The sequence below is a fragment of the Ischnura elegans genome, chromosome 11 (assembly GCF_921293095.1).
Source record: "Ischnura elegans chromosome 11, ioIscEleg1.1, whole genome shotgun sequence".
Classification (NCBI taxonomy): domain Eukaryota; kingdom Metazoa; phylum Arthropoda; class Insecta; order Odonata; family Coenagrionidae; genus Ischnura; species Ischnura elegans.
This window is the reverse complement of record NC_060256.1, coordinates 46,358,566-46,384,444: the sequence shown is the minus strand read 5'-3', so window position 1 is coordinate 46,384,444 and position 25,879 is coordinate 46,358,566. Positions and strand designations below refer to the sequence as shown.

The 25,879-nt window shown below is 37.1% G+C and overlaps 1 protein-coding gene across 10 annotated transcripts in view; it reads left to right on the top strand.

The window, feature by feature from the left end:
* The window catches only part of LOC124168485 (AMP deaminase 2), a 221,771-nt gene that overhangs the window by 38,104 nt on the left and 157,788 nt on the right, over positions 1–25,879 (top strand). For 7 of the 10 annotated variants that reach the window (XM_046546776.1, XM_046546786.1, XM_046546781.1 and 4 more), the window contains exon 2: positions 17,557–17,700. The exons of the other annotated variants lie outside the window; for them this stretch is intronic. In XM_046546776.1, coding sequence (XP_046402732.1) covers positions 17,557–17,700 — 144 coding nt within the window. The remainder of the gene's footprint in view (positions 1–17,556; positions 17,701–25,879) is intronic. 10 annotated transcript variants of the gene reach the window in all.

Sequence of the window (25,879 nt, the reverse complement as noted above, 5' to 3'; positions counted from 1 at the left end):
ATCATACAATAATCACTACATAATGCATACATGCAAGGTTGATATAAAAGATACTGATTTAATGTTAAATACAGAGGTCAAGGAAATTAAAAAAACTAGTTATAATCAATGACATTTTCCCTGATATTATTGCACTTGGGTCCTATTACTTTTTTGAATGGTGGGGCGATCGCTGATATGTTTGGCATAAGATTGAGGAGAGTCCTCTCCCCTCTCTTCTGCTTGATGATTTCGTCGTTGCGAAATGAAAATTGCATGATCATGTCGTGCGTATTTCCTCACACGCGAATGCATTGATGGGTGCTTCCGCACGTGTTTAGATGTGATCAATCCATCGTAGCAATGTGTAGATCATGCGTAGACCTCTTCGCTTAGTCGGAACCAGAGTGTATTTTCTCAGACTTTACCCGGCGGACCTCATTTCTCTGTTATTATATGGATATTTAGTGCCATTCCAAAAATAATAAGAATTGCTGTGTTCTATGAATGGGTTACTAATGGCAGTTTTATCAAGGTACAGTTCACTGCTGACCTGGATCATGACTGTCTACTGTAGTGTCGGTCTAGCTATAAGAGAGAGGGTTGTTCCCCTACGCAATACGCAAAGATGGAAAAGATGATGGTCATTTTCTTATCTACTAACCTAATATCTAATTAACCACCTATTTATTTCATTAGCTCGGCGTGCAATTTTAAAAGATAAAGGAACCATGTCTTCTGTTCGACTCCAGGAGTGTTATGAAACCATCCGGTACAAGCGTAGTGCCGAAGGAGATCAGCGAGAACTATTATTTTGAACCACAGATAAATAAGTCAATAAGGTCCAATAGGACTCATATTTTCCCCTACAAGTTTAGAATAACACTACTATTGAGAGGATGGTTGGACCTCTGGTCCGCGGTCATTGGTTTGACTCTGAAGATATCCTGAAATCTCCCGATGCAAGCGTGGTGCCGTCCGAGATCCACCAAAACTACTATTCTGAACCACGGATAAAGAAGTATATATAGTTCCTGTATTAATCATATTTTCCCCATTTGTGAACAATAACAGTAGCATTGAGAATATGGTTGGAATTCTGGCCTGCAGCCTTTTGTTAGACTTCAGAGGTGTCATGAAATCATCCAACGCAAGCGGAGTGCCGTCCGAGATACACGAAAACTGCTATTTTGAACCAGGGGTTAAAGAAGTTAATAAGGGTCCTATAAGTCTCATCTTTTCCCCATTAGTGAAAAATAACAATTAAATTGAGAATATGGTTGGACTTCTGACTTGCAGCCTTTGGTTTGGCTTCGGGAATGTTATGAAATCACTCGATGCAAACGTACTGCCATCCTACATCCGCAAAAACTGCTACTTTTGAACCACGTAAAATAACTTTTAACCTGTATGATATGCGGCACTATGTTGTGAAAGTTCTTAATATTATCTATATAAAGCATTGCAACAATAAGTTAATAAGGACTATATAGGACTCATATTTTCTCAAGTAGTTATGTTATAAAATCATCCGGCATAAGCGTAGTGCCGTCCGAGATCCGCGAAAACTACTATTTTGAACCACTCATAAATAAGTCAATAAAGGTCCTAAAGGACTCATATTTTTCCCCACGAGTTTAAAATAATACTACCATTGAGAATATGGTTGGATCTCTGGTCTTCAGTCATTGGTTTAATTCCGGGTATGTCATGAAATCACCGGATGCAAGCGTAGTGCCGTCATGAATCGTTAATAGTAGCGTTGGGAATATGGTTGTACTTCTGGCCCGCAGCCTTTGGTTTGACTACGGATATGTCGTGAAATCCTCCTCCACCCTAGTAGCCGAATACAAATGAACATGGAGATCGGATTGGTGTGGTGACTAGAATGTTGGCTTCCCACCCGTCGGGCTCGGGTTCAAATACCGGCAGTGGCAGAGAATTTTCAGAGACTGCCCGATCCCTGCTTGAATGTTGTGTGGAGGACATTTCTAGCGCAACACTCCGTCCGTCGGATGGGACGTTAAGCCGTGGTCCCCTTGGCGCCTTTCGTTAAGAGCAGGCTAATGCTGACGCCGGGTTTCTCTTCACCCTTCCTTCCATGCCCTTCCCTCATGGCGCAAATTACCCCAGCTGTCGGTCGCCTCCTCCAAATACCATACCCAAGGGTACTTCATAGATGAGGCCCAATTCCATCCCATAGAAGCCTGATTTCTGTTGCCACTTCGGTCGCATTTTGATCAGTTTTCAAAAATGTCCGCGGCGCGGTGATGAGTGCAATGCGATTCGCTTTTATCCAATATTTTGCAGCATAATGTTTGCCATTGTGAGGAATTGCATTGAAAAGGAATGAATTTGATATATCACCTGATCACATGTAAAAATTTCGGTTAATACCCCGAATTATATCTTATTTGCCCGTGAAACTCGGATCACTTGGTCCGTCAGCGACGTGATTGGCGACTTTTGTAAACCCATTTAAATGCGTGGCGGGTGACAACGCATTTAGACGCCAACTTTAGGTTCCTCTTTTGTAATATTCGTAACCATACCATACAAATGAACATAGATGGTTTGACGATGAACATAAGAACAAGATTTGGTTTGACGTTTTTACCAACATGGTAAAATCAGGCTTCACCATGGGAACTTGACTCGACCCGAGTATAAGGACCTTGTACAGGAGCGATTCTCTCCCCCACTCCAACCACCTCTCTCCTCACTCCTGCGACTAATTAATTGCCTGGGGCGTGATCATTGATTCGGCCACGTGTCACGACTTCTCCCGAGGCGCCTATCCAGAGAGAGAGAGGTATGCCTTCTTCGCCGCTTGGGGTGCTGTGAGAGTCGGGCTTGAAGAAGATGAAGGGTCGGAGGTCACGGGCGAAAAGCTTTGCGAGAGGCATAAAACGGAATTAACGCGGCACGCGATTACGCGGAGAACTTCGGAAAGACACGAAGGGGCCTTCCAAAGTGGGTATTGGGCTTGGAATGAGGCGGTGCAAAAACGTTCGAAAGTGGAGCAGATAATTGATAATGCGGGTCCAAATAATTTCACAAGCGAATATTGTTGGTATGGTTGCCGGGGTTCATTTAAATGTGCCAAAGCGGTTATAAAAATCAATAGCTATTGACGCTATAGTTTTTATTTATTCCTTACATCTCTATACGGCTTTTAGCACAACAATACTTCGTTTTTCTCCCTGTCATCAAGTCGCTAACTTGACACAAAACACTAAAAAGCAACAAAAACAAAAAACATTTGAACTTCAGAGAATGAAAGGGAATAATAATGAACATAAAAACATTAGGGTGGTCCTTATTTTTAAATTTTTCGAATTTCTTTTGGGATGCCCCCCAGTTTTGTTCCATTTGGTGAGAAAATAAATCGTGAAAATTATTTTTGCAATCGGACTCCGGGAAAACGTGCCGCATCGCACTTCAAGTTTAGAAATGTTGGTATTTTTGGGTGCTTTTCGGACATAAGCGAAGATGATGTCACTCTCGGATTATTCTATCACTTTTTTGTCTTCTATAACGACTCGTTAGACATTTGCAGATTATCACTACAAATTTCTTTCATTTTTGCACTTTGGCTCCCGAGATATCGCACCGAGAGTGAGCGCGGGCCACCCCAGTCAGACGCTGTGGGTGGCACGCTGGTGGCGTACTTTCAATTTTTGTTACTCATTCTTACTCGTCGTAAAAGCACAATATTCTTTAGATAAACTTTAAACTTCGTCAATATAACATTGAAAGTTATATTTATCACTGCTTATTACCAAAACGGGCATAGTAGCAGTGGTTTATTCTCCATATCTAAATATTATATCTAAGTGCTTCTATCTAAATTCAGCCTGAATGTTCGCGATATCTTTAACTTTTAGGTCCGAGCGTCGGTGATTAATAATGTCCGATTTTGAGAAATGTCTGACCTGAGCCCCTGATTTAAGTTGTCAACTATCCCTTGTAGGGCAAATTTGATATCTTCATTCTGCCTAATGGTCCCCGGGATATCTGTTGATGTTTTTTACAAACTAGAAAACAAGATTTATTGATGAGGTATTTGTATTTTGCTTCGGTATTTAATGAAATGAAAAGGATGAAAGAAAGTATGCATATCTTAATTTGTAAAATGAATACATATTTTTTCTTTTTTATATTAACAACTCTATTAATGCATTTAAAATTTGTACAAGGAAATCAATTTCCACAATTTCCCAATATCATAGGATAAAATTTTTCCTATCACAATCACGGAGATATTACTTTCGCGTCATCATCATCATCAGTCAACAATCCTAAGATTGGTTTGACGCAGCTCTCCATTTCTGTCTCCTATCCGCTAATCTCTTCATAGCTACATATTTATTCTCTTTTACATCCTTTATAACCTGTCCGATATAACTCATTCGGGGCCGTCCCTTGCCCTTTTTCCCTTCCACTTGTCCTTCAACGATTGTCTTCATCAGACCATCGTGCCTCAAAATGTAGCCAACTAAGTTGTCCCTTCTTCTGCTTAATGTTTTTAGGAGGCTTCTCTTTTCTCCTACTCTCCTTAGCACTTCATGGTTACTCACACGGTCAATCCATTTTTTCTTCATCATTCTTCGGTAGCACCACATTTCGAATGCTTCCACTCTTGACTTCTCTGCTGCTGTCAACGTACAAGCCTCGCTTCCATAGAGAAACATACTCCATATGTAGCATCTGATGAATTACTTTCGCGTACAGGTAAAAATTAAAACTTGATGTAGTTTCCTTTTTTACTTCAAACAATGGTTCTCAAAATTCTTTTGATAAAGTTACTCTATGGCGATGTCTCTATGTAAAAATAGCAATACACAAAGATTGTAACGGTGTAAAAGCATGGATTTAGTTTCTCTCGGTTTCTTTATTATGCTGTCTTTGTTTCTAATCTGTGTTGAAATTTTCAAGCCCGTCCGAAAATGGGAAGTAGGCGGGGACGGATCCAGGATTTTTTCTGGGGGGGCACAAGGGTCTGACAGGAAAAACGATCTTCTCGTACTTGAGATTGAAAACTAGATTAATCTATTACTGAACGAAATGTTCTCTTTATTTTAATATGATTGTTATTAATATGAAATTAAATGATTGAGGCTCCGTAATGCACCAAACATAACGAACGTAATGATAACCGTATAAAAAAGTTTGTCTATTTTTTTCTAGGAAGGGGGCACTTGCCCCCCCTAAATCAATGGTTAAAGAATCAATGGGAAATGGGTGAAGAATCAATTACAAGATTTCATTGATGAAATAGGCAAAAAGACGAAGTAAATTAAGAAAAAGAGCTTTAAAAGAACTTGATGCCCATGCTGTGAGAAAACCGGAAGAGACTGCCTACTAAAAGTTTTTAGTATCAAATGAAAACTTTGACGAATGCTATGCATGGTTTTTCAGTTTTGGTTCCAGCCATTAGCGATGGAGCATTTGTCATTTGATTGGAGGAAACGATTCTCCTCTCTCCCCTCCCTCCCCTTACTCCACGAACGGCAACAATGCCCTTGGAATTGGTGGTCTTCGAGCTCTACCTCATTAAACAGACGTGAGGCAAGAGGAATTTCGGAACGCGAAACCGTCACGCGATTGTTAACAGTCCCCGTGGAGGAGCCCTCTTTCTTTCTTGTTTTTTTTTACATTATTTCCCTCTCCGTTTGAGCATGCGCTGTTGGGGTGTTTATAAAAAGGAACACGGTAAACTTATCGATCAACCTGAGGTTTTGAATCCACTTAATCACCCTTTTATGGACGTGAACTAAAAATATGTGTGGTAATCAAAATGACGCGTGCGAAATTCGGCAGTCTGTAGCGATAGATGGTTTAAATGGGCATTTCATAAATGTGGCAAGTTATAGTTATGCCTGGTAGAAGTTGGAATTGATTTTATATGCTGTACAGAACTTGCGATAATTTTTATGTCTCTCTAGAGATATAATATCGTCGTCGCTGCAGGTCAGTTGATAAATTTGAGCTTTCCTCTACCAATGGCAATCGTAATTAGATGTACTCTATTTTAAGTTTTTTTGAACGAACAACACGCTCTTTTTGAGTTTTCAACTCCGTTGGTGAGCCAAGTTTAGTTGGAATACTTTGATGAATGTAGGGCATTCGTTAAAGTACAGGCATTGCATCGATTAAGGTACGTTTCCTTGGAGTACTGAAAAAGCATTTTGTAAGCCCTCCCATGCTGTAAGAAATCTTTCTTGCACTTTCCTCTTCAATTCAGAATAAGGCCTACTCCCTTTCATTCTATCTAAATATAAGCTAAGCGCTGCACTCCAGATGAAACTCTTCACTAACGTTTTCTTTAAACTCTTACGTAACGATGCGAATATAATACAGAACGAGAAAATTAAGACGACTCTTTTGAAAGTGGGATAGTCGTGGTTAACTTTTCCATTGTGAATGAATCACTATTAATATCTACCTTTCATCGAAAGAGGTCCTTGGCCTAAACTTGATATAGGTAATGCATTTATTGATAAGGTGCTATGGAATAGGAGAGCGCATGTTTCAATTTTTTTTCGTTTGCACAAAAGATACGTGAGCAAAAAAATTGGAAAAATTTCTTCGTACATTCTGTACTTCAGCTCAATATTCATCAATTGAGATCAGTATGCTGTTTTCCTACAAAGATAAGTACTAATCTTGGCTGCTATTACGTCCTGTATGGGGTCATCTGTATTTATGGGTTGAGAAGCCTTATCAAAGCATGTTGATAAACGGAATAAGCATACTACAAGCTTATTTGGCTTAACTTTGTGATACACTGTGGTATAAATTTCGTAGTTTTTATTCATAATCCATAACTTTTTGGTTGTGGCCTACCGTTTTCGAATACATATTGTAATACAATAGTTTTATTTATAAAAAAAATAATTTACGAGTAGGTTTTATCGTATGTAGTAGTTTTTTGTGGCAAAGTGCCTGCTATGACCCCCATAATGGTTACAGGTGCCGAAACCATGGGCGATCAAGTCATTTCATTTTTGTGATGAGTTGTTATTAGTTTTTACATTTTGAAATCTATGTAACAATATTACACTCAGTCAAGTCTAATATGCTTAAGGAATCTTTACTCCGTTTAGTATAATCTCCTCATGTGGTTTTTCCCTCCATATATTATTGATGAATTATTAGCTAAGATTAGTACACCATCTTTGCAGGGAAACAGTACGCAGATTTGCTATGGTGAATATTAATCTATCGTATGGAAAACATGAACGATTTTTTCCAGTTGTTTTGACTAGCGTGTTTTCTGCGTTCGTGAAAATATGCTTGAAATAAGCGTCCTGTTATTCCTGTTGAGAATTGGTTATTGTGGTTTTGTTTTCTTATAACTGATGAGTCAATAGCCCATCCAGAAGCTGGCATAATTCTCTGATGGTTTCGTGACAATTTTTGACATCTCAGGAGATTAAATGGCGACATGATCGGTCGGATCAATAATTATGGCTTATGAAATCCGGGAGTTCTTGAAACCTATCGATTCTTTTGCAAGCGACAATGTTTTTCGTCCTTGACAGTTTGATTTTCAATATATTGATCGGATGGTGCTCAAATGACTCCCTCACCGACGACATGCCGTCCTCAGCTATTAATGCGGAACCTATCATAAGAGATTGCTCTTTCATCGGAATATTGTGCAATGATTGAAGTCCCGGTCAAAATAACTTGACGTAATTTGATTTATCAAGAGTCTGATTGATTTATGGATTACATAATTGGTCTCGAGAACCGCACCAATTGCGTAATGACCTGCGTTTTCAATCGCTGCCGAAACCGCTTTTCGAGGGTGAAGTCGATTTTATATTCTGTAGAGAAATAATGATAGTTTCTACGAAACTATCGTCGTTGCTACTGGTTATGTTATAGATAAATTTGTTAATTTCACTACCTATGTAGATTTACTGAATTTCAATTGTGGGGCTGAGAAGCCAAGGGGTACAAGTGATTTTTTGTCTCGACAGAGTTAGGTAAAGTTAATTGTTAGAAGAAATACACAAAAATTGGTTGCCAAGGGATACGAGAGAGTCCCAGGTCTGTGCTGACATCGAGTGGAAGATCAAATGCACTAATAAATATCTAATTGATCTCGTTTGTTTTCTATACCTAATTTCTGTACCATACTGTGTATAGAAAAACGAAATCACTTGTACCCCTTAGCTTCCAACCCACTCAATTTATTTTGAACGTAATAGGCGCTTTTGTTGAGTTTCAACATCGTTGTTACGCCAAGTAAAGTTGATATGAACAAGGTTTTAATAATCCGGCTATTTCTAAATTCAATGTGCTTTATCGATATCAAATTAACTTCCGCAGTCGGATGCAATAGGCAGCAGGAGGAATATTTAATGTGAGAAGATCTCAGTCATTGCAAACTTCTTGGATCGATATATAGTGAAACCTATAGGAATAATTGTACTTATTTGCTTTCCCATGTTTGCAAAAAATGTAATATTAGTTAAGGTAGTTTATTTTAGCCTGGGAGATGAGTTTTTTGTCCCGTATTCTGAGAGGCTAGGGTTTGTCAGTTATCAAAGAAATGTAATACAGGTACATCATTCCTTAGTTGCATGATCTCATTTGATTCACTTTGTCTCGTAAGTCCTCAAATTCAATACTTCTGTGTGTCTCAGTGCTCGCTTTGTAATTATTCCTGTATTTTTTTACCTCTTATTGCGCTGGTGAAATCTATATATATAATTGCTTTTCGCATCTGAAAGACAATTAAGATATCTACGTTTATTTTTGCCTCATCGAATTTGCCGAACTTTGTCCTCGGGTAGATGAAAGAAGTTTAATGCTTCGTGATATCTATTAGTAACGAAATCCGTAGAAATTTTTTCTTTAGGTGTGGTAAAATGATTAAGGCGTAAAATCCTATGATTTCCAGTGTAAGGACAAACGAAGTACGTTTCATTTGGATGGAAATTTCAGTGCATGTTCTACTGATTGATACTTATTGATTGACGGCTTTCCGTGCTACATTTCCTCGATATTGCATTTGGATATCCGCATTTTTATTTAGATTATTATGAAAGTGCTTGAGAGCATGCGAAAAATGACGATTTATCCGAGAGTATACATATAATTTAAAAAAATTTAAAATGCTCTTTAAAGTGCATGACTCATGATAAAATTTAAATTTATGCTCGTTAATTTATACTTTTGTGAGGTATTAGAAAATATATGTTGTGGTTAACAATCTCAAATCATGCGTATTATTGGGCCACTGATAGTTAAAGCATCTGAGGGATTTTTTTTTCTAATTTTCAGCTTCATTCATTCGCTCTTTCGCAGTACAAGTTAGGTGTAAAAATAAATCATGAAATTAAACTTCCCTGCAAATACAGACAGAAAATTAATTTATTGCTCTTGGACTTACAGTGTCCTCTAAGATCACAACAATTTGTGGATTAGAGCTGGAGCTAAGAACGGTGCATACTGAAAGTGTATAACAGAGTAGGATACATAGTTTACATAAGAAATCAAAAATGCACTCCATGCTAAATAAAACAATTATTCACTCTCCATAGCTAAGAGCTGTAATAATGTTCTACCATTACCTTATCCCAGAAAAATTAAAAGGTTTTTGGTAGGTATCAGCTTATCGTATGCATTATATGTATAATATACTCTATAACATTATGTAAATATCTTAAGGTTATTATTATAAAAGTATATTATATCATGCATAAGCTGTATTACGCGCACTATGTTTATGACGAACCGCTCCGCTTTTCTTTGAATTAAATGTCACGGATTAAATCATTCCTCGCCAGACCACATATCATTGCCGCGTTTTCTATCTGCGGCCTCGCGAATGCGAAGTAGCACCTCGCGGAGTTTATTGCTCGCGATCGAGAAACAAAACACCTTCCGCTCGTATTTTCCGTCGAATTCCTCTCATAGTTCATGGCTCGAAGACGATTTGATTATAGACTGCCTCGTTCTCCGCGTGACAGGCAATACTTTCTTATTCTTGTTCTGGAGAAAATCTCTCCGAAACCGGTTGCAGACAACATATTATCGGTATAACCGCACGAGAACACTGTCATCCAGCCCGTAACTTTTGCACTCCCGTGAAACTAATAGACCTAAATGAGGGGAATATACTAGAACTGTGAGGTAAAATATTACCCTCCGTCTTTCAGTGAGTGTCACTGCCAAGCCTTCAACAGGCAATCTGGTAGTGTATAGTTTTACTTATTGATTTTTATGGCAATTAATGGCTAATACTTACAGCTGAGATAACAAGCGTAAAAATGAGGAAGCTATCCATCAGATGCTACATATGGATCATGGTTCTGTTTGGGTTCGAAGCTTGGACGTTAACACTAGCAGGGAAGTCAAGAGTGGAAGCATTCGAAGTATGGTAATATCCAAGAATGATGAAGGGTGGATCGACCGAGTAAGTAACGAGGAAGTACTAAAGCCCGTATGACACTTTTCTTATTTAAGTCGAGAGCTACCTGCTAGCAGGGTAGTCTGCTACTTGCTAGCAGCCTGCATCGTATCGGCGCTCATAGCCTCACACCACGGTGGCCTTACACGGTCGCAGCCGGGACCAGAATGACGTCACTCGGGCTTTTCCCTGCTTTAATACTCAGCCGTCGCGTTTTCGCTCGCTTGAAAATTTTTAACATTTTATTTAATCGGGAAAAATAGATATCGTCATTTAAAAATCTAAAAGTGTGAAATACGTACTCATCTTTCGATTTAGGCAATTAAAAAAATAGGAAACCAGCCTATTAAGGTATCTATTGCTGCTGAAATTGATAGCACTCGGCAAAAGAATATTGCCAATAACAGAGAGTAAAAAATACTTTAAAATTGAAAGCCTTTCTCTTAATCGCCGGGGGAGAAAGATTTAATCCGCCTAACTGAATAAAATTCAAATAGAAAATGGTACGATACGTAAACCTTTTCTACAATCGCACATAAAGCGTAACTTTGCTTTTACAAGAATTAGGAAGAGAGCCTTTATATACTCGAAGGCTGTGTGATAAATTGCTGGAATAGTTTAGATACCTTTCAGAGTGAAACGGAAAACGGCGATTCAGAGCCGCGCAATATTCACTCCACCATAGACGATATTATGTGAGAAATTTAGCCAAACGGATTATTTTTGTTTGCCGGTCGCCTCTTCCAAATACCAGAACTAGCAATTAGGCAAAAATAGTCTGCCTGCATTTTGGATTCAGGGATTGAAATGAGCACATGGGAGGAAGCTTTTATGAAAGACTTTACTTGAATGAACGATATAAACGCACAGTGAATTATTACTTGCCGAGTCAGCAATTTAAATTCCGCTTGACTATCTTCAATCTGGCGTCAATAATATTTTAAAACGATACCTCTATCCTATCCAGATGTTACGTGCGTAGTTTATTTATTATGCTGAAGGTTGGTTTGAAAGCCACTCTACCAATTCCTGTACTAGTTATTTTTTTACCCTTACATGAAGTTGATTGAAGCATTTTCATAAATTGGCGAACGATTTGGACTGCGCTCGTGCATGAAATTTCTATGAATGTAATGAAACCTGAAAATACTACTTGGGAAAAATCATTTGCCTAAAACTGACTATCATGAATCCTAGGCAGGGAAAATTATTCTTTTATCAATGGGAATTTTCGCTTTTAATTTGCACTTGCACGGGACTAGAGAAAAATTCACCGGAGGATAATGTGGGTTTTTTTCCCAAATTGAGATAAAAAGGCACTTACATTTCCAAAAATCATCATTTTCTTGTAACACTTACAGTTGTATTCAATGGTTTTTGTCTCGTTCACAGTGTCGGAACATTTAGCTACCTACTCATCATTCATGTTGTATTACTTGATCACATAGTAATCAGGAAACAGTCGTAAGGTACTAGTTGCATGGCTATAGCTTAGCTTTGCTTTTGAATGGCACGCTTTGACATCGCATAAAAACTTTGCACTCAAATCATGCTGAAGTTGCTCTCTTCATATGATGTAATTCTTTGTTTACACCTTATAATAACCATCAAAAGTGGTAGTGGCCTTGGTTATATTGAGTCTTTCAACAGTTTTTCGGAGTATTAGCGCATATTACACCGCAAATATGTGGAACGGTTCGCGCATATCAACCTACTGCTTCACACAAAAAAGAGAGCGGTTCATTTTTATGTGGACGGGACTACAGAAAAGTTTACCGGTGGATAGTATGGGGTTATTTCCCAAATTTGAGGGGAAAAGGCCAAATAAATTATAATTAAAATCAACCAAAATGACGGATAACGCCCGGCGGCAATGCACTTATACCAAAACGACGATTTTCGTATTTTTGGTTTATTTTAAGTAAGAGGAACAATGCAAGCATTTCCTTTCGTGAAAAGTTTAGAATATTTTTTATATATATTTTATAATATATATTTTTTACGTATGGCGTACGTAACTTAAATATACATGTACCCCTCTAAACCTCGGAAATTGAAATCTACCTTTCGGCCATTATAAAAATCAAGAAATGGGTAAAATTTAATTTTAAAAACCTTTTTGCAATGCGAAGATGTCGTTCTCTCTTTAAAAAATAAAATGAAATCCATCAATCGAAAATTTTACCCGTGACGAGATGAAGAATATGACCGTTTCGCCGTTTTCATTGTTTTTCCATTGTTCTCCGTCTCTAATTAGACCGTGGATGCTAAACGTTTACGTTTAAAAATGTTTAACGGCTCAATGTTTCAGTCGAATAAACAATGAGTGGAACGATATACAGGGTTCCCACTCAACCGTGAATAAGCCGTGAAAAATAAGACTGAAAATAGCCGTGAATTTCGTCTGCCGTGAAAAAAAAGACTGAAAATAGCCGTGAATTTCGTCGTTAAACCTTAAAAATCTCTCAAACTTGATTGTAGATCTATGATTGACTGATTAAAGAAAAATCGATACGTTGTAACGCCACCTTTGCTATTATCGCTCTCTAGTAGATTTCAGTGGAAATATCACTCGCGTATACGAATTGGTTCCAACAACTAAACTGCTCTTTTATTTTCTATATTATATTTGTAACGCGATACAATCTCTCTCATTTCTACAGTCAACAACCCACAACAACCAAAAAACCCGTAGCAACAACTTTATCAATAAACATAAAATCAATAAACACAAATATGACGGCGTTACAGCGTCGATCATTATTTCAAGGTCAGTCACTCGCAGACACTGTCCACGTATTCATCTGCACACGTATATTCGAAGAGCAATTATTGGTCCGGGTGCCATGACGATACACAGACCTTAAGCCTATGATTGGAAGACCGGTTGCTAAAATGTTCATTAATGCTGGCGAAAAATTGAGTTCCCTGCCACCCTCCATTTCCCACTCACAACCTTTAGCCGGCTGTAAATTTTGGCAAAGATTGGCGACGTCATAGGAGCACTTCCATCGCTGCGTTTGCATTCCCGGCGTTTATCACGTTTGCTAAATTTTTGGTTTGGTTAAAAGTGCGACCGGTTATTGTTACGTGATCGGTATTTCTTTTTAAAATGGCTCACCAAAAGACCGTGAATTTGGCGAAATTTAGAGCGTGAAAACCTGGAAAAAACCGTGAATTTTATATATTAGTTTGAGTGGGATCCTTGGATATATGACACGACCCGAGCTGCGGCAGAATAGGGTAGTTTCCTTCATCAAAGAAAACGATAGGCATTGATTGCGATTCGTCACCCACCATTAGTGTATTCATAATACACAAATTTTTTGGTTTTTGAAATACCGGTTTAGACGAATGGCAAGGGTCAAATTTTATCCTCATTTGAAAAAGGCCAGATTGGCGCCCATGCGATTCCACTCCGCGTGACGTCACAGGGACCTAGTTTCTACACGAGAGGATAGGAGTTATACATCGTCTGAGGTTACCAATGCATGCATGAGGCACAGAGCTCAGGGAAACATGTCTTAATAATCACCTATTAAAACTGGCTAAGGTCGGAAAGTTTTCTTCGTTTGATAAGGTATTAATAAACCTTTTTTAAGCCAAGCGCTACCATTCAGCAAGGTACTCAGCTATCCGCTAGCATCCTGCGTCCTATCAGCGCTCAGAGCCTCGATCAAGGTCACTTCACAAGGAGAGAGGGGGAACCAGAAATGCGTCGCACGGACTTTCCTACTTACGCGTCGCGTTTTTGCGCGCTTGAAATTTTTCACTTTTCATTTAATTGCGAAAAATAGATATCGTCATTTAAAAATCTAAAAGCGCGAAATACGTACTCCAGGAGTAATAATCTTTCGATTTAGGCAATAAAAAAATAATAGGAAACCACCCTATTACGTACCAATGCTTAAAGTTCAGCGTTCTACCTTTTTTGCGCCGATAGTGGGTTTAAATGTGACCGTATCAATTTCATCTTGAAGATGATGTTTTAACATTGAAACCTTCGTCGTAATAAATGTTATAATCGTGGGAAAATGCAAGAGTTTATTTTGGTATTGGAAAATTCTACTCCATCACGCCTGAATATTCGAATTTTATTCTTATACGTTGCATAAGCTCCATGATTGTCGGAAATTGGCGAATGAGTACATGTATCTATTTTATTACTTGTACCATTTTCTCCTCGTTATCTCATAGCTAATTCACCGAAATATGTGATTGGTGACATATGTGATAATTCGTCAGCACGTGTTGGATATTCTCCTCATTCGCCGCTTCCAGGAAATGGAAGCTTATTGTTGCAAGGTTTAATATTACGGAGAGAAGCATATGGCGCCAATTAACACAGATGCAATTCAACATCCGATGTGATCTCGCTTAAGTAGTTCTGGGATTGATTAGGCGTCATTGATGTTATTTTATCGTTTGGGCGCAGAGAGGATCGAAAAGAGAGAGGTGAGAGATGGAGAGGTGTTGATAGGCCCATTGATTAGACTACTTTTCCGCATTCTATTGTACACTTCCAGAGATAAATTCGACATTCATTTTTTTTAATCTGTGGCGATCGTAAATGGTGCCATCATCTTTTATATTGTTGCCAGGGAGGCCTTGCTGATTCGTTTTTGTTTATATATCATAAGTCATGGATTGAAATTGTAAGGAACCTACTATCTTGTAAGTTCCTTTCGGGAAATTCTGTGTTGAGAAGAAGAAAAAAACTGGAAACTCTCTTGAAAACGCTCCCAGTAGGAGGAGTAAAATGTTGAGCAAAAAATGTTTTCAACGCAGCATTTCCCGAAAGGAACTTACAAGATAGACAAAAGAAGCTGCGAAAACCTTTAGACAAAAATTACAAGGACCCATGCTAATGAACTATAGCAAATTTATTCGATGAACTTCGAAATCTTCTCACTCACCCATCTCCACAGAGATCTTCTTTATAGTTCAATCGTGATCGCGAGTAACTATCAGGGTAAATAAAAACAAGTCATCTCAGCAAAAGTTTCGGAATATTAGGTATTTTATCCGAAAGATATATGAATCGACCACTGCAGAAAGGCATCATTTCCAAGTTGGGCGATTTATCTTTTTTAATTTAAGTTGTTGCTAGGTGCAAGACTCAACGTTTCCTACTAAAAGGAAACAAGTCATGCTAATGAAACCGAGCGGACATGTTTCCCTTTCGTAGGAAACGTTGAGTCTTGCACCTAGCAACAACTTTAATTTAAAAAAGATAAATCGTCCAACTTGGAAATGATGCCTTTCTGCAGTAAGCGATTCATATATTCTCCTGCTGTTCAGTTACAAAGACACTGTTGTTCATCATGCTTCTCAAATTTTATCATTCTTTCCATTTCAAAATAAAACAAATGATGATAGTAGCTTTCTTTTTTATTTTCTGCAGATGAATTATGCCGTATTTTATCCATCTGAAGGTTAAAAAAAAAACTATACTCGGTATTTATGTCTTTTTTTGGTATTGTTCAGTTCTACAGTTAAGAAAGAGGAAAGGGTGTTGTTTAGGGTTTAAGAAAGTTTTTGTATCCTAAATATTCTTCATTTGTAGCCCTGATGAACGAATATATAATATTCTGAAAGGGTGGCTGAGAGGACTTGTTTTTCATTTACTGTGACCGATGTTCGTGATAATGATGGATAAATTAAATATAAAATAATAACAGTATAAATAATAATAATAATAATAATATAACTTTATTCTACTTATACACGATTATAGTGTAATCTTTACAAAAGCAATGGAATATACAGATCCCCCTTATGAACCTGTTTTGGGGCTACCATCATACATATTTCCAACGGAAATGTTGCTATATATGTTGCAATACATGATACAAATCTTCTATAATCGAATTCCGTGATAATTTTTATTTTCTTATCGTTTGTGCGTTCAACATAAAAAAACCTAGTTTTATGCGTACATAGAAAAATAACTCGCACGATAAGTAACTGGCATTAAGAAACACGCAACATACGCACAAAATACCTGAAATTAAGAACATTTTACGCTTTCTTGGTAAAATCTCCTCTTCCTCATAGCAGTTGAGCCATTTTTTGACAGCATATATAAACCCCCATCTTTTCTCATTCTTTGCCGCATTGCTTGGCGACGTAATAAATAATTTTGGTCTAAGATATGATTGCCGAAATTTTTCATTCCTTGGTCTATCAATATCAAAGTTTCTCCTTAATCTGATGTGATATGTTTTCGGTCTGCCCTTTTCGCCACTGCGATTATAATAAAAGACTCGACAGAATTTATAAATGATAAGGTGCCTTAACGGGAGAACGTTTAGTTTCCTAATAAGAGGGAATGAATGGCTTGTCCTTAACGATCACGTTAAAATCCTCATAAATGTATGTTATTGGCAGTGAAAAAATATTTGTACCACAAAATATGAAATGCCTTTCGCGGTGCTTTGTGCCAGGTTGCTTAATTTGCTCTCAGATATTCCGTTCTGTTTGTGTAGTCTATCTTGCCTGTGGAGATAGTGGAGGCGTTTGGTAGACATGATTGGGGGCTGTGTCAACAAGGGATTTCATCGTGTTGGCCTTTCTCGTCTCCTTTATTTTCTGACGTTGCGGTGATGACACTTCAAAACCGTTCTGAGTAAATACATTTTTTTCTCGCCTTGACGTCATGCTTCGGGTCCGTTTTCTGTGACTTCTGGGTTTATTTTTTGCAGGGCTCTTTGGAGAATATTAATTCGTCGAAAGTCAGGGAACACTGTTTAGCGCCATGCATTTTTTTGTCTTAAAACTCAGGTTTTTTTGTTTTCTCTTTTTTACCATTATTATCTTTAATTCACATTCTTGGTTCACACTGAATAAAAATTCAACAATTTTAATTTTAAAAGATGACCATTTCAAACACATCTACCGCACAGAAACAGTGTAGGTGTTACTTTTTGGGGATGTTTGTTTTAAAATACTCTGATAATCTTTAAGGTTTGGTTTCTAAGTTGTTCCCCGGTCAGAGTGGTGTAGAATAATATATGTACTTCGTGGAAGACTCATTGTCTAATTATAAGGGAATCGTATTACCGCCTGACCCGGAACGTCGTTGTAATTGTTTCTCTCCTATATTTTGTACTGATGGATCCCTTAATTGAAGATTTTTGATTTTTCAGCCGTCTTAGGCTTAGCGGCAAACACCTTATCGTTCAACTCAAACGAGCAAAAGGTCTTGAAAGGCAGCAGTGACCGCGAGGGCAGGAAAGCCTCTATACCACAGCGAACCGAAGGAATATTAGGGATAAGGAGATTATCAAAGGGTAGGTAACAGCATGATCATCATACATTACATTCTTTTAAGTGATTTTGACTCCTTCTTCTGATGGTGACTTGGTGAAAGCGTCTTCTAAATTTGGTGAAAGTTTCGTTGATCTCTTCTCTTCATGTGCCTGAACGGGTTAGCTGTTCTGATTCTTTCATTTTTCCACGCTAAGGGTCAAATGCATGCTATGAGTTAAAGTAATCAGGTTATCTAAGAAACTAAAGTAGCGATAAGGATTTTTTCTATGGAGTTGGCAGTCATAAATTCCTTTTTCAAATATTAAACCTTACTCTCTTCCTACCCTGAAATCTATCTATTCAACTGATTTTTACGTAATGGACTTTTAATGGTAGTATATTCTGCGGAGATGAGATGAGATTTTTATTGCTTAGTTTAATGTTTCTTTGACTGCTTGACTATTCTAAAACTTATATTTAATATTATGCATTCCCATTATGAACCAATTTTTCAATAAAAATTGTTATTTGAAACATATTAAAAAACTGATATAAAAAACAATTAAGTTATTATTATCGTACTTTTTTAAATTAAGTGCTTAATTATCGACGTTATGCAAACTAAAATGCTTTCTTACAAATTAATAACTATTAATATTCTTAATAAATCCTTAAGAATTTTTTTAAACAACTTTTTGAATCATTACCACCAGCATTACGTTTATCGTTTTTTTTTTTCAATTTAGTGACGTGAGGTCTTACAGACCGCTAATCAAATTCAGTCGCAATTTTTCAGTAATAAATGAACGTTGAATTTTAGGCAGCGCGTTGAATAGGTAGTTGGTGCGTAACGACCAGTATTCCATTATTTTGAGTCCGGTGGTAAGGTGAATGAATGAATGAATTTATTACTCCAGCCTTGAATGTGCACTTTTTTTTAACAACACAAAATTAATGGAGCTTTAGGTAGCTTCAATGGTTAAAATAAAAAACCAGCATGGAAGCTATCATCTGAGAATAACTTTTTCGTCGCCAGAGGAACGAAGCGAAGCTTTTCTGGCGAAATAGCTGGCAAATGAAAACGTGAATACGAATTCAGTCACCGTTCGTAAATCTTTTCGACAAATCGCGTCGGCTATAGCCAGAAAGAACCAGAATCAGGCCCCTGCTCTCTGAACTTCATCGTTTAACATGCGTGAGTTAAGCCAAAGCGCTTCCAAGTTGCTGTTGTGTTGAATGTATCGGCTGAAGTTCTCCCTATTGTGCGTACACGTTGGTACTGTAAAGTGTATTCCAATACCAACGGCTAATTCCAAATCAAGATTCTTTCCTCGGTGGCTCATTACGTAAGTTACCTTGCCCGAGCTAGTGACCCACTTCCTCTTGAGCACTTCGATGAGATCGCGACTGCATTAGCGTAGGTCGTTGCCTTTTCCAACTCGTTTGGATATTCTTCCAATCGAAAGACGTCTGATTCCTCAGCTTGTTTTTATTCATCGTAATGCTACCGTGGCGTAAAACACATCGTGTCATTTATGAGGCATTTCATCGTAACTTATTAACGATGAGATGCCTCGTAAAATTATTAAAAAAAATGAAGAAAACCGTGAAAAACAATGTCACGTTGAGGTTGAAAAAGGAAGCTCAGCATCAACTTGCTTTTAAAGATGCAGTTGAAAAATAATGGGAGAGGATTCGGTCAAAAAATCCGTGGAAGAGAGCTAGTAAAACATTAGAAATTGAATCAGAATTTGAAGGAATACTTAAGTGTGATAAGATTAGCTGAGAGGAGAATTGCGTGGAGAGCTCTGTCTAACCAATATTGGGATTGTTTACCAGTGATGATGATGATCGTTTCTGTTTCTGAGAAAGCTTAAGAGAATTAAAGATTTAATACTCGTGAATGAGCTATTAGTAGCGTCATGCCAGTAGTTAAAACACCAGTGTGGAACCTACCGTTGAATGCAATGCAATGCCAATCTCACCAAATATTATTTTTTATTCGCTATACGCTTTTTTATATATCTGTGGCGCATCGTCCGCCACAATGTAGAGTTGGACCAGTGGATAAGTGTCCGCCTACTAATCGGACGGCGCGCGTTCGAGTCCTGGCGCCGGCCGGTATTTTTTCCTATATCTTTTCAGGAATTCTAGAAGGTTCGAGGAAGATCCGGCGCGGCGTTCCAGAATATTCGCCGCATGTATATAAGCTAGCCATCTGGGCTACCCAAGTCAGTTCTGTATTGTCAAGTCACAATAAACGCCTCTCCGCAGATAACCGAAGTGTGTTATTTAGCGTAGCCATAGCTACATATCATTAAATATGACTCGTGGCAAAAGAAATATATCATGTGAAGTAGTGCAGATACAAGAAGAGATAAATGAGAGAATCCAAGATTTAATTTAATACATATTCGTTTGAAGAGCTGACAAATAGACAAAAGTATAACTTATAGACAAAAATATATAACAATTTGTCTTTACACAAAAAATGTAATAGATTATTGTCAGTTTGTCAAGGTCCACTTCTCCTTACGCTCGAATACCTTGTTTGTAATTGTTGTGCAGCGCTTATTCGATGAATGCTTAAGTAATTGTAAATATTTTTGTCAGTTTATGTAGATCCATTCAGGCATGTTCTCTGGTCATATTTACAGTACGTCTATTCACAAAATGTTTGCAAAAAATTGTATGCGTTATATTTTAACGATTGGTAATTTTTTTCTTGTTTTCCCACGATATTTTTGTTTAATTAAGGGTTGGATTCTTGGCATTGAAGTGCTTCTATATCGAATCTGATATATTTGATGTAACGTTTGTTTACATCTTATGAACGATGATTAAAGTAAACTTATGTTCGAAACCGGGCTCTTCCTAGCGGTTTTTTAATCGCTTTGAATAGCTTTCCTAATGGAAAACTTTTGTGTACTCTCTTTTTTGACAATTGGTAGCATTTATCCTTCAGGACTTAGTTAGGATATAGCCTGATTTTGATATAGATATGGATATCTGTATAATTATTTCGTCACTATCAATATATTTTATGTTATTTCCAGTCTAGTTTGGCGGAATCAGGATTTATAATTTCTTTCCTCCGAATATGGAACGCGAATATATCTTGACACATGTGACCGATTCATTTGCCAAGTAGTAATTTATTTCACCCTATTTCATCAAAACTACATAAAAAGTATGCGACAGCCGATTAATTTGAAGCCAGCGGCTAATTTATTTCGTAGCTCCCGGGTTACGGCTTCGAAGAGAAATTTCCAGTGCGGTTCGAAAGTTAATTTATTTGATTTGATTGATGGTGCTGCTGTATAGGAGATATTTTTAAATTTTAAAGATAGGTTTAAAACTAAAAATCTGCTTCTCTTCTGATAAAGAAATATTTGTCGAGGATGCATTTTATGATTTAACAATAATAGCAATTTTATGAAACCAAAAATTTACCGTCGGAATCGACAGTTGTGTTGACTTTATCTTTTTTCAGTTACTTTACAAATATTCTTCATTGCCTTCCCTCTGGTATCCTTTAATTATCAACTCTTCACGGACATTACCGTTTTTTATATCATCGAAGTAACTAAAATGTTCGGAATCCGTGTTTTTTAATTATTTATTGCCAAGTCACATATTTCAATCCTTACGTTTAAACATTGATGTGATATTTCATATTGATGTAGCTATTTAATGCTGGCTCGAATTTAAAAAAAATAAAATTGAAATTTTATTAGTGGAGGCTTACTTTTAAATTAGACATGATGATACCAGCCCTAACACCAGAACAATCAAGTGCCCTTGATACTCTAGAAAGATGTACAACTTATGCTTCAAATAATTCTTACAAAGATGTTGAATGCCAAATCGGAATATAAATAAAACTTTAGAGATTTTCTGCTTGAAAACTTTTACAACTATTAGTGTTACTTGAAACTTCGGCCGTGAAAAAATATGCTACTATCGACAAAAATTCTGTAAAACATGACGCTGCGTGATTATGTACTATACAATTCGGGGCAACTATGTGAGTTAGAAGGAAAAAGTCTTTTGAATCATTCCCCCATGTTTATTCTGTGGTCTCAATTCAGCGATGCACAATAATTTCACTTTATACATTGGTTCTTAGCCGAGGAATTTGCTTATTTCCTTAACCATTGATTTCCTTTTTTCTTCGACTCCTATTTTGGAATTGCTCTTCGGATTTCCCCGGTTTCAGTCACTCTATCAAGTAGGCTTATTATCTCAGGCCCGGTGGAGAAATCGCGAATTCTTTCGTACTGCCTGTAGGCAATACAGTAATGCCTTCGTATCGGCTTGACGCTGGTGATGATCATGACATCGTTAAGGGTTTTTTTTACTAGGAACTAGGAATTATTTTTAGGAACTATTGGAATTAAGTCATTAATTATTTATATTTGCACGCAATCCTTAAGATACAAGGTGTTCGTTGAAATGGTGATTGAAATGAAATGATACGTGTTTTCATGAAAACAGTGTCAATGTTACGAAGCACAGTTATGCGATATTTTTTTCTCAAAGAGGTTTCTTATTTTTCTTTCGGTGTTAACAATTTCCATCGACGAGAAATAATTCTACGCAGCTTTAAAAATCGCAGAGACCGTTGACTTATGGATTATCTTTATTGTTGGTAGCTAAATTAAATCTTTAATTAATCTAAAACGGTATATTATTGGAAATTTTGATTAAAATTATTTCGTTCAATAAAGTAGCGGCGGAACATTCAGCTATCTTTTGCCTAATATGTTAGTTATGTGATTGTTGTGCGGCCTTGGGATATAGAAGACGAATAAAATAGTTTTTTGAAACGAAGACGTAAAGAAGACTTATTTCGTTTTTGACAGATTATGAGACTTAAACACTAAGTGTTGATGCGAAGCGAAGTTTTCTTTTGATGGTGTGAACGGCGAATACGTTTGAGGTTAGAAGAAGTGAACCCCATAATTGTTCTTTGTAAGTTCGGAATCATCAAAAATGGCGGAAGAAAAGAAGACGTGTATCCCAATACTCGACAGCGATAATTACGAAACGCAGTGTGCAAACTTAGTCAATGCTGTAGCAACCCCACTGTAACAAATTGGAATGGAGTTCAACATGTAATGAGATATTTAAAGAGTACATGTGATTATCAACTTGTTTTCAGGAAAGGTGAAGGTTTTGCATGCTATTGTGATTCAGATTGGGCAGGGGATAGAGATGATCGAAAGTCTGTCACTGGGTATGTTATCACGCTGGGAGGTGGAGCAATAATTTGGAAAAGTAGGAAGCAGAGAAGCATAGCCACCTCAAGCACGCATGCTGCGTATATTGCTATTTATGAATGTGTGTGTGAAATCCAGTGGATGAGGCTGTTTTTTGGTGAATTGAAGCAAAGCAGCCTCATTCCAAAGACCTGCACCATTTTTTGTGATAACCAAGGTGCCATATACATTGCCAATAATGACATAGTAAATGAGAGGAGTAAACATTTCGTGGTAAAATACAACTATGTCCGAGAGGCTGTGAAGGAGGGAGAGATTTCATTGAAATATGTGAAATCTGATAGTAACATTGCAGACTGTTTGACAAAGAGTTTGTCTGGACCTAAGACATTATTGTTTGCCAAAGAAATGGGCATAATTAAGTTGGAGTAAGAAACTCACAACTAAATTTACAAAGTTATGTATGATGTTTTTGTGTTCCTTTCCATCATCCTCGAACGAGGGGAGGTGTTGTAATGTGAAAATTAATATTTTGTAGGGTTTTTCATTTTTACGTTCAAGGTGATGATGAATGTTTGTTTTGTTATTTTATTTACGTTGCCGATATCAAAGTGATTGTTGTGCGGCCTTGGGATATAGAAGACGAATAAAATAGTTTTTTGAAACGAAGACGTAAAGAAGACTTTTTTCGTTTTTGACAAGTTATGCCCAAATATTTATTTGGGTGTATGGTTTTGTTTGTATTTTGTCTGTGGCTTCGCATTAAGATTTTGTATATCTATTAGTCTTTTAACTTACCTCTAGTCCTGTGAGCGATATCCTACCCAGTTTTTTTATGTCTAGAGCTGAGAATACGATTGGAGAAATTAACCCGGACCGTGATTTCAAAGGGAAGAGGAAATAATGAGCCGAGAGAAAGTTTTTGGAAACTTGAAGGGAACGAAAAAGAAATAAAAAAATGCTTCAAAATGAAGCCTGAGGAATGTCGATTTAAGCTCAACCCCAAACATTCAGATTGTTGATACTTCAGAAAACTACGTTTCGAGTTCCAAAGAGCTAAATTATTTCAAAACCGCTCGGAATTCTCGGTAGGAAATCGGCCATACTTTCCCCATATCCTTGTCGTCTTTTAGGTTAACCACACTCAAGACAGCGTGTTTTTTTGGCATGTTGTGCCTTCCGCCTCGTAATTCTGTTCAAAATTTTGTCTTTCGTAACTTTTTACTTTGCTTTCCTGTCGTCTAATTAGGTACTGTCGTTCTTAACTATTCATTCATAGATATCCTGAAATAAAAATAGGTGTACTCTAGATTTTGATACATTTTACTCCTATTGAGCCTGCATATAAAGTAATAATATATCTCCGCGCAGAGTATTTACGCAATTTTGGGAAATAATGGGAAATGAATATTTTTGCATAAAAACTTAAAGTGATGGTTTAAAATTATACATTGCCTGATTTCCTTACAATGACGAATTAAAAATTGTAATCTATACACATGTTGCGCTCAAACAAACGACGACCATGTTGCTAACCACGTGACGACATCACATACGCGACAGGCACTGTGATGCAGTGTTTGTTATGTCCATTCGGTGCTTACTTGATTGGGGGAGCTGCAATTGTATGATTTTATAAGCTTACAATCGCCAAACTATGACTCGTAATAATTATTCAGTATTCATTACGTAATTAGTATGAAAAACCTAAGGTTCAGAGAATTAGAGCAGGGTATCGCGTTATTCCAGATAGAGTAGTTGAAAATTTTGGTATTTACCGTATTCTATGCATCTGAATGTAATAAAGACAGGTTTACTCTTGAAAAGTATGAACTATTTTGCACGCATTGCATTGCGTGTTTAATATTACTGCATGTAGTGTGTGGTATGTATTCAAAATGTTATATATTCCATTATAATGTAGGAAATTTGATTTTACATATATGAGCTGAACCAGACTGGTTTCAAGTCAATCGGGGTGATGCACGATTCGGGTAAATTCAATGGCTAAATAAGCAGAAAATTTTGGCTTTAAAGATAGGTTTACTACCAACATTATTGTGCAATATTCTCCTTAAAAAATTACCGGGAGTGACATCTTATGCGATTTCTACCTTATCGCAGTTTCAAGCAATATTCTTGCGGATTAGTTTTTTTAAGTAGCTCTTTTCATCAATAATATAACTACCCCAAATTTGCTAACATTTATCTTATGTCAATTAAGAATCTCCAAGAAGTTTTTTAATCTGATAAAACATTTTATCATCTTTAAACATTTTATCTGTTAAAAAAATCCTCTCTAAAAAAATTGGCATAAACGTCTCTGGTGTAGTGACACTGTTCAGTAGCCCTGATGAATGCATAATGTATCAGAAGCTGTATTAAACTGAAGGTAATTCGAATTCTTCATATCGAACGATATTAAGAGAAATACCACAAAATTTCACAATCATTGTGATTATCACGATTAAAGAACTGTATACAATCGTCCAGGTGTTTTGGAGTTACGCCGCCGGCAATCCTCACAACATTGATTTTGATTAGAGTTTGTTGAGTGAAATATATTTTTATAATTATAACAAAGCAATTTTTTTTCATATTTCCTTTAATAATTTTACCTTTTCCTGTGTGAATACTTAAACAAGCTTCAGAATTGCCAGATTGGTAGATAATAACGGCAAACAGCTTTTGCGTAAATTTATGCACTTGACGCATGTTCACGACCTTACGTTACTGCATGAATGTAAGTTTTCATAAGTGGCGTGGAATCTTTTTTGGTACCGAGTGGCTACGGAAGGACTCAATTGAGAATGTGGTAATATTGATCGTGGCGCCGTACTCATCTCGGAGTGCTGCAGTGTCGCGAGCTCGCCGTAGCCAAATTTTTCTCTAGGGTCAATAGAACAAGCTCTTTCGCCGATGAATGCAAAAACATGTAAATACCTTTGGGCAGAAAATAACATTCCATATCTAAAACTCCGGATGTGGCTTTAGGAGT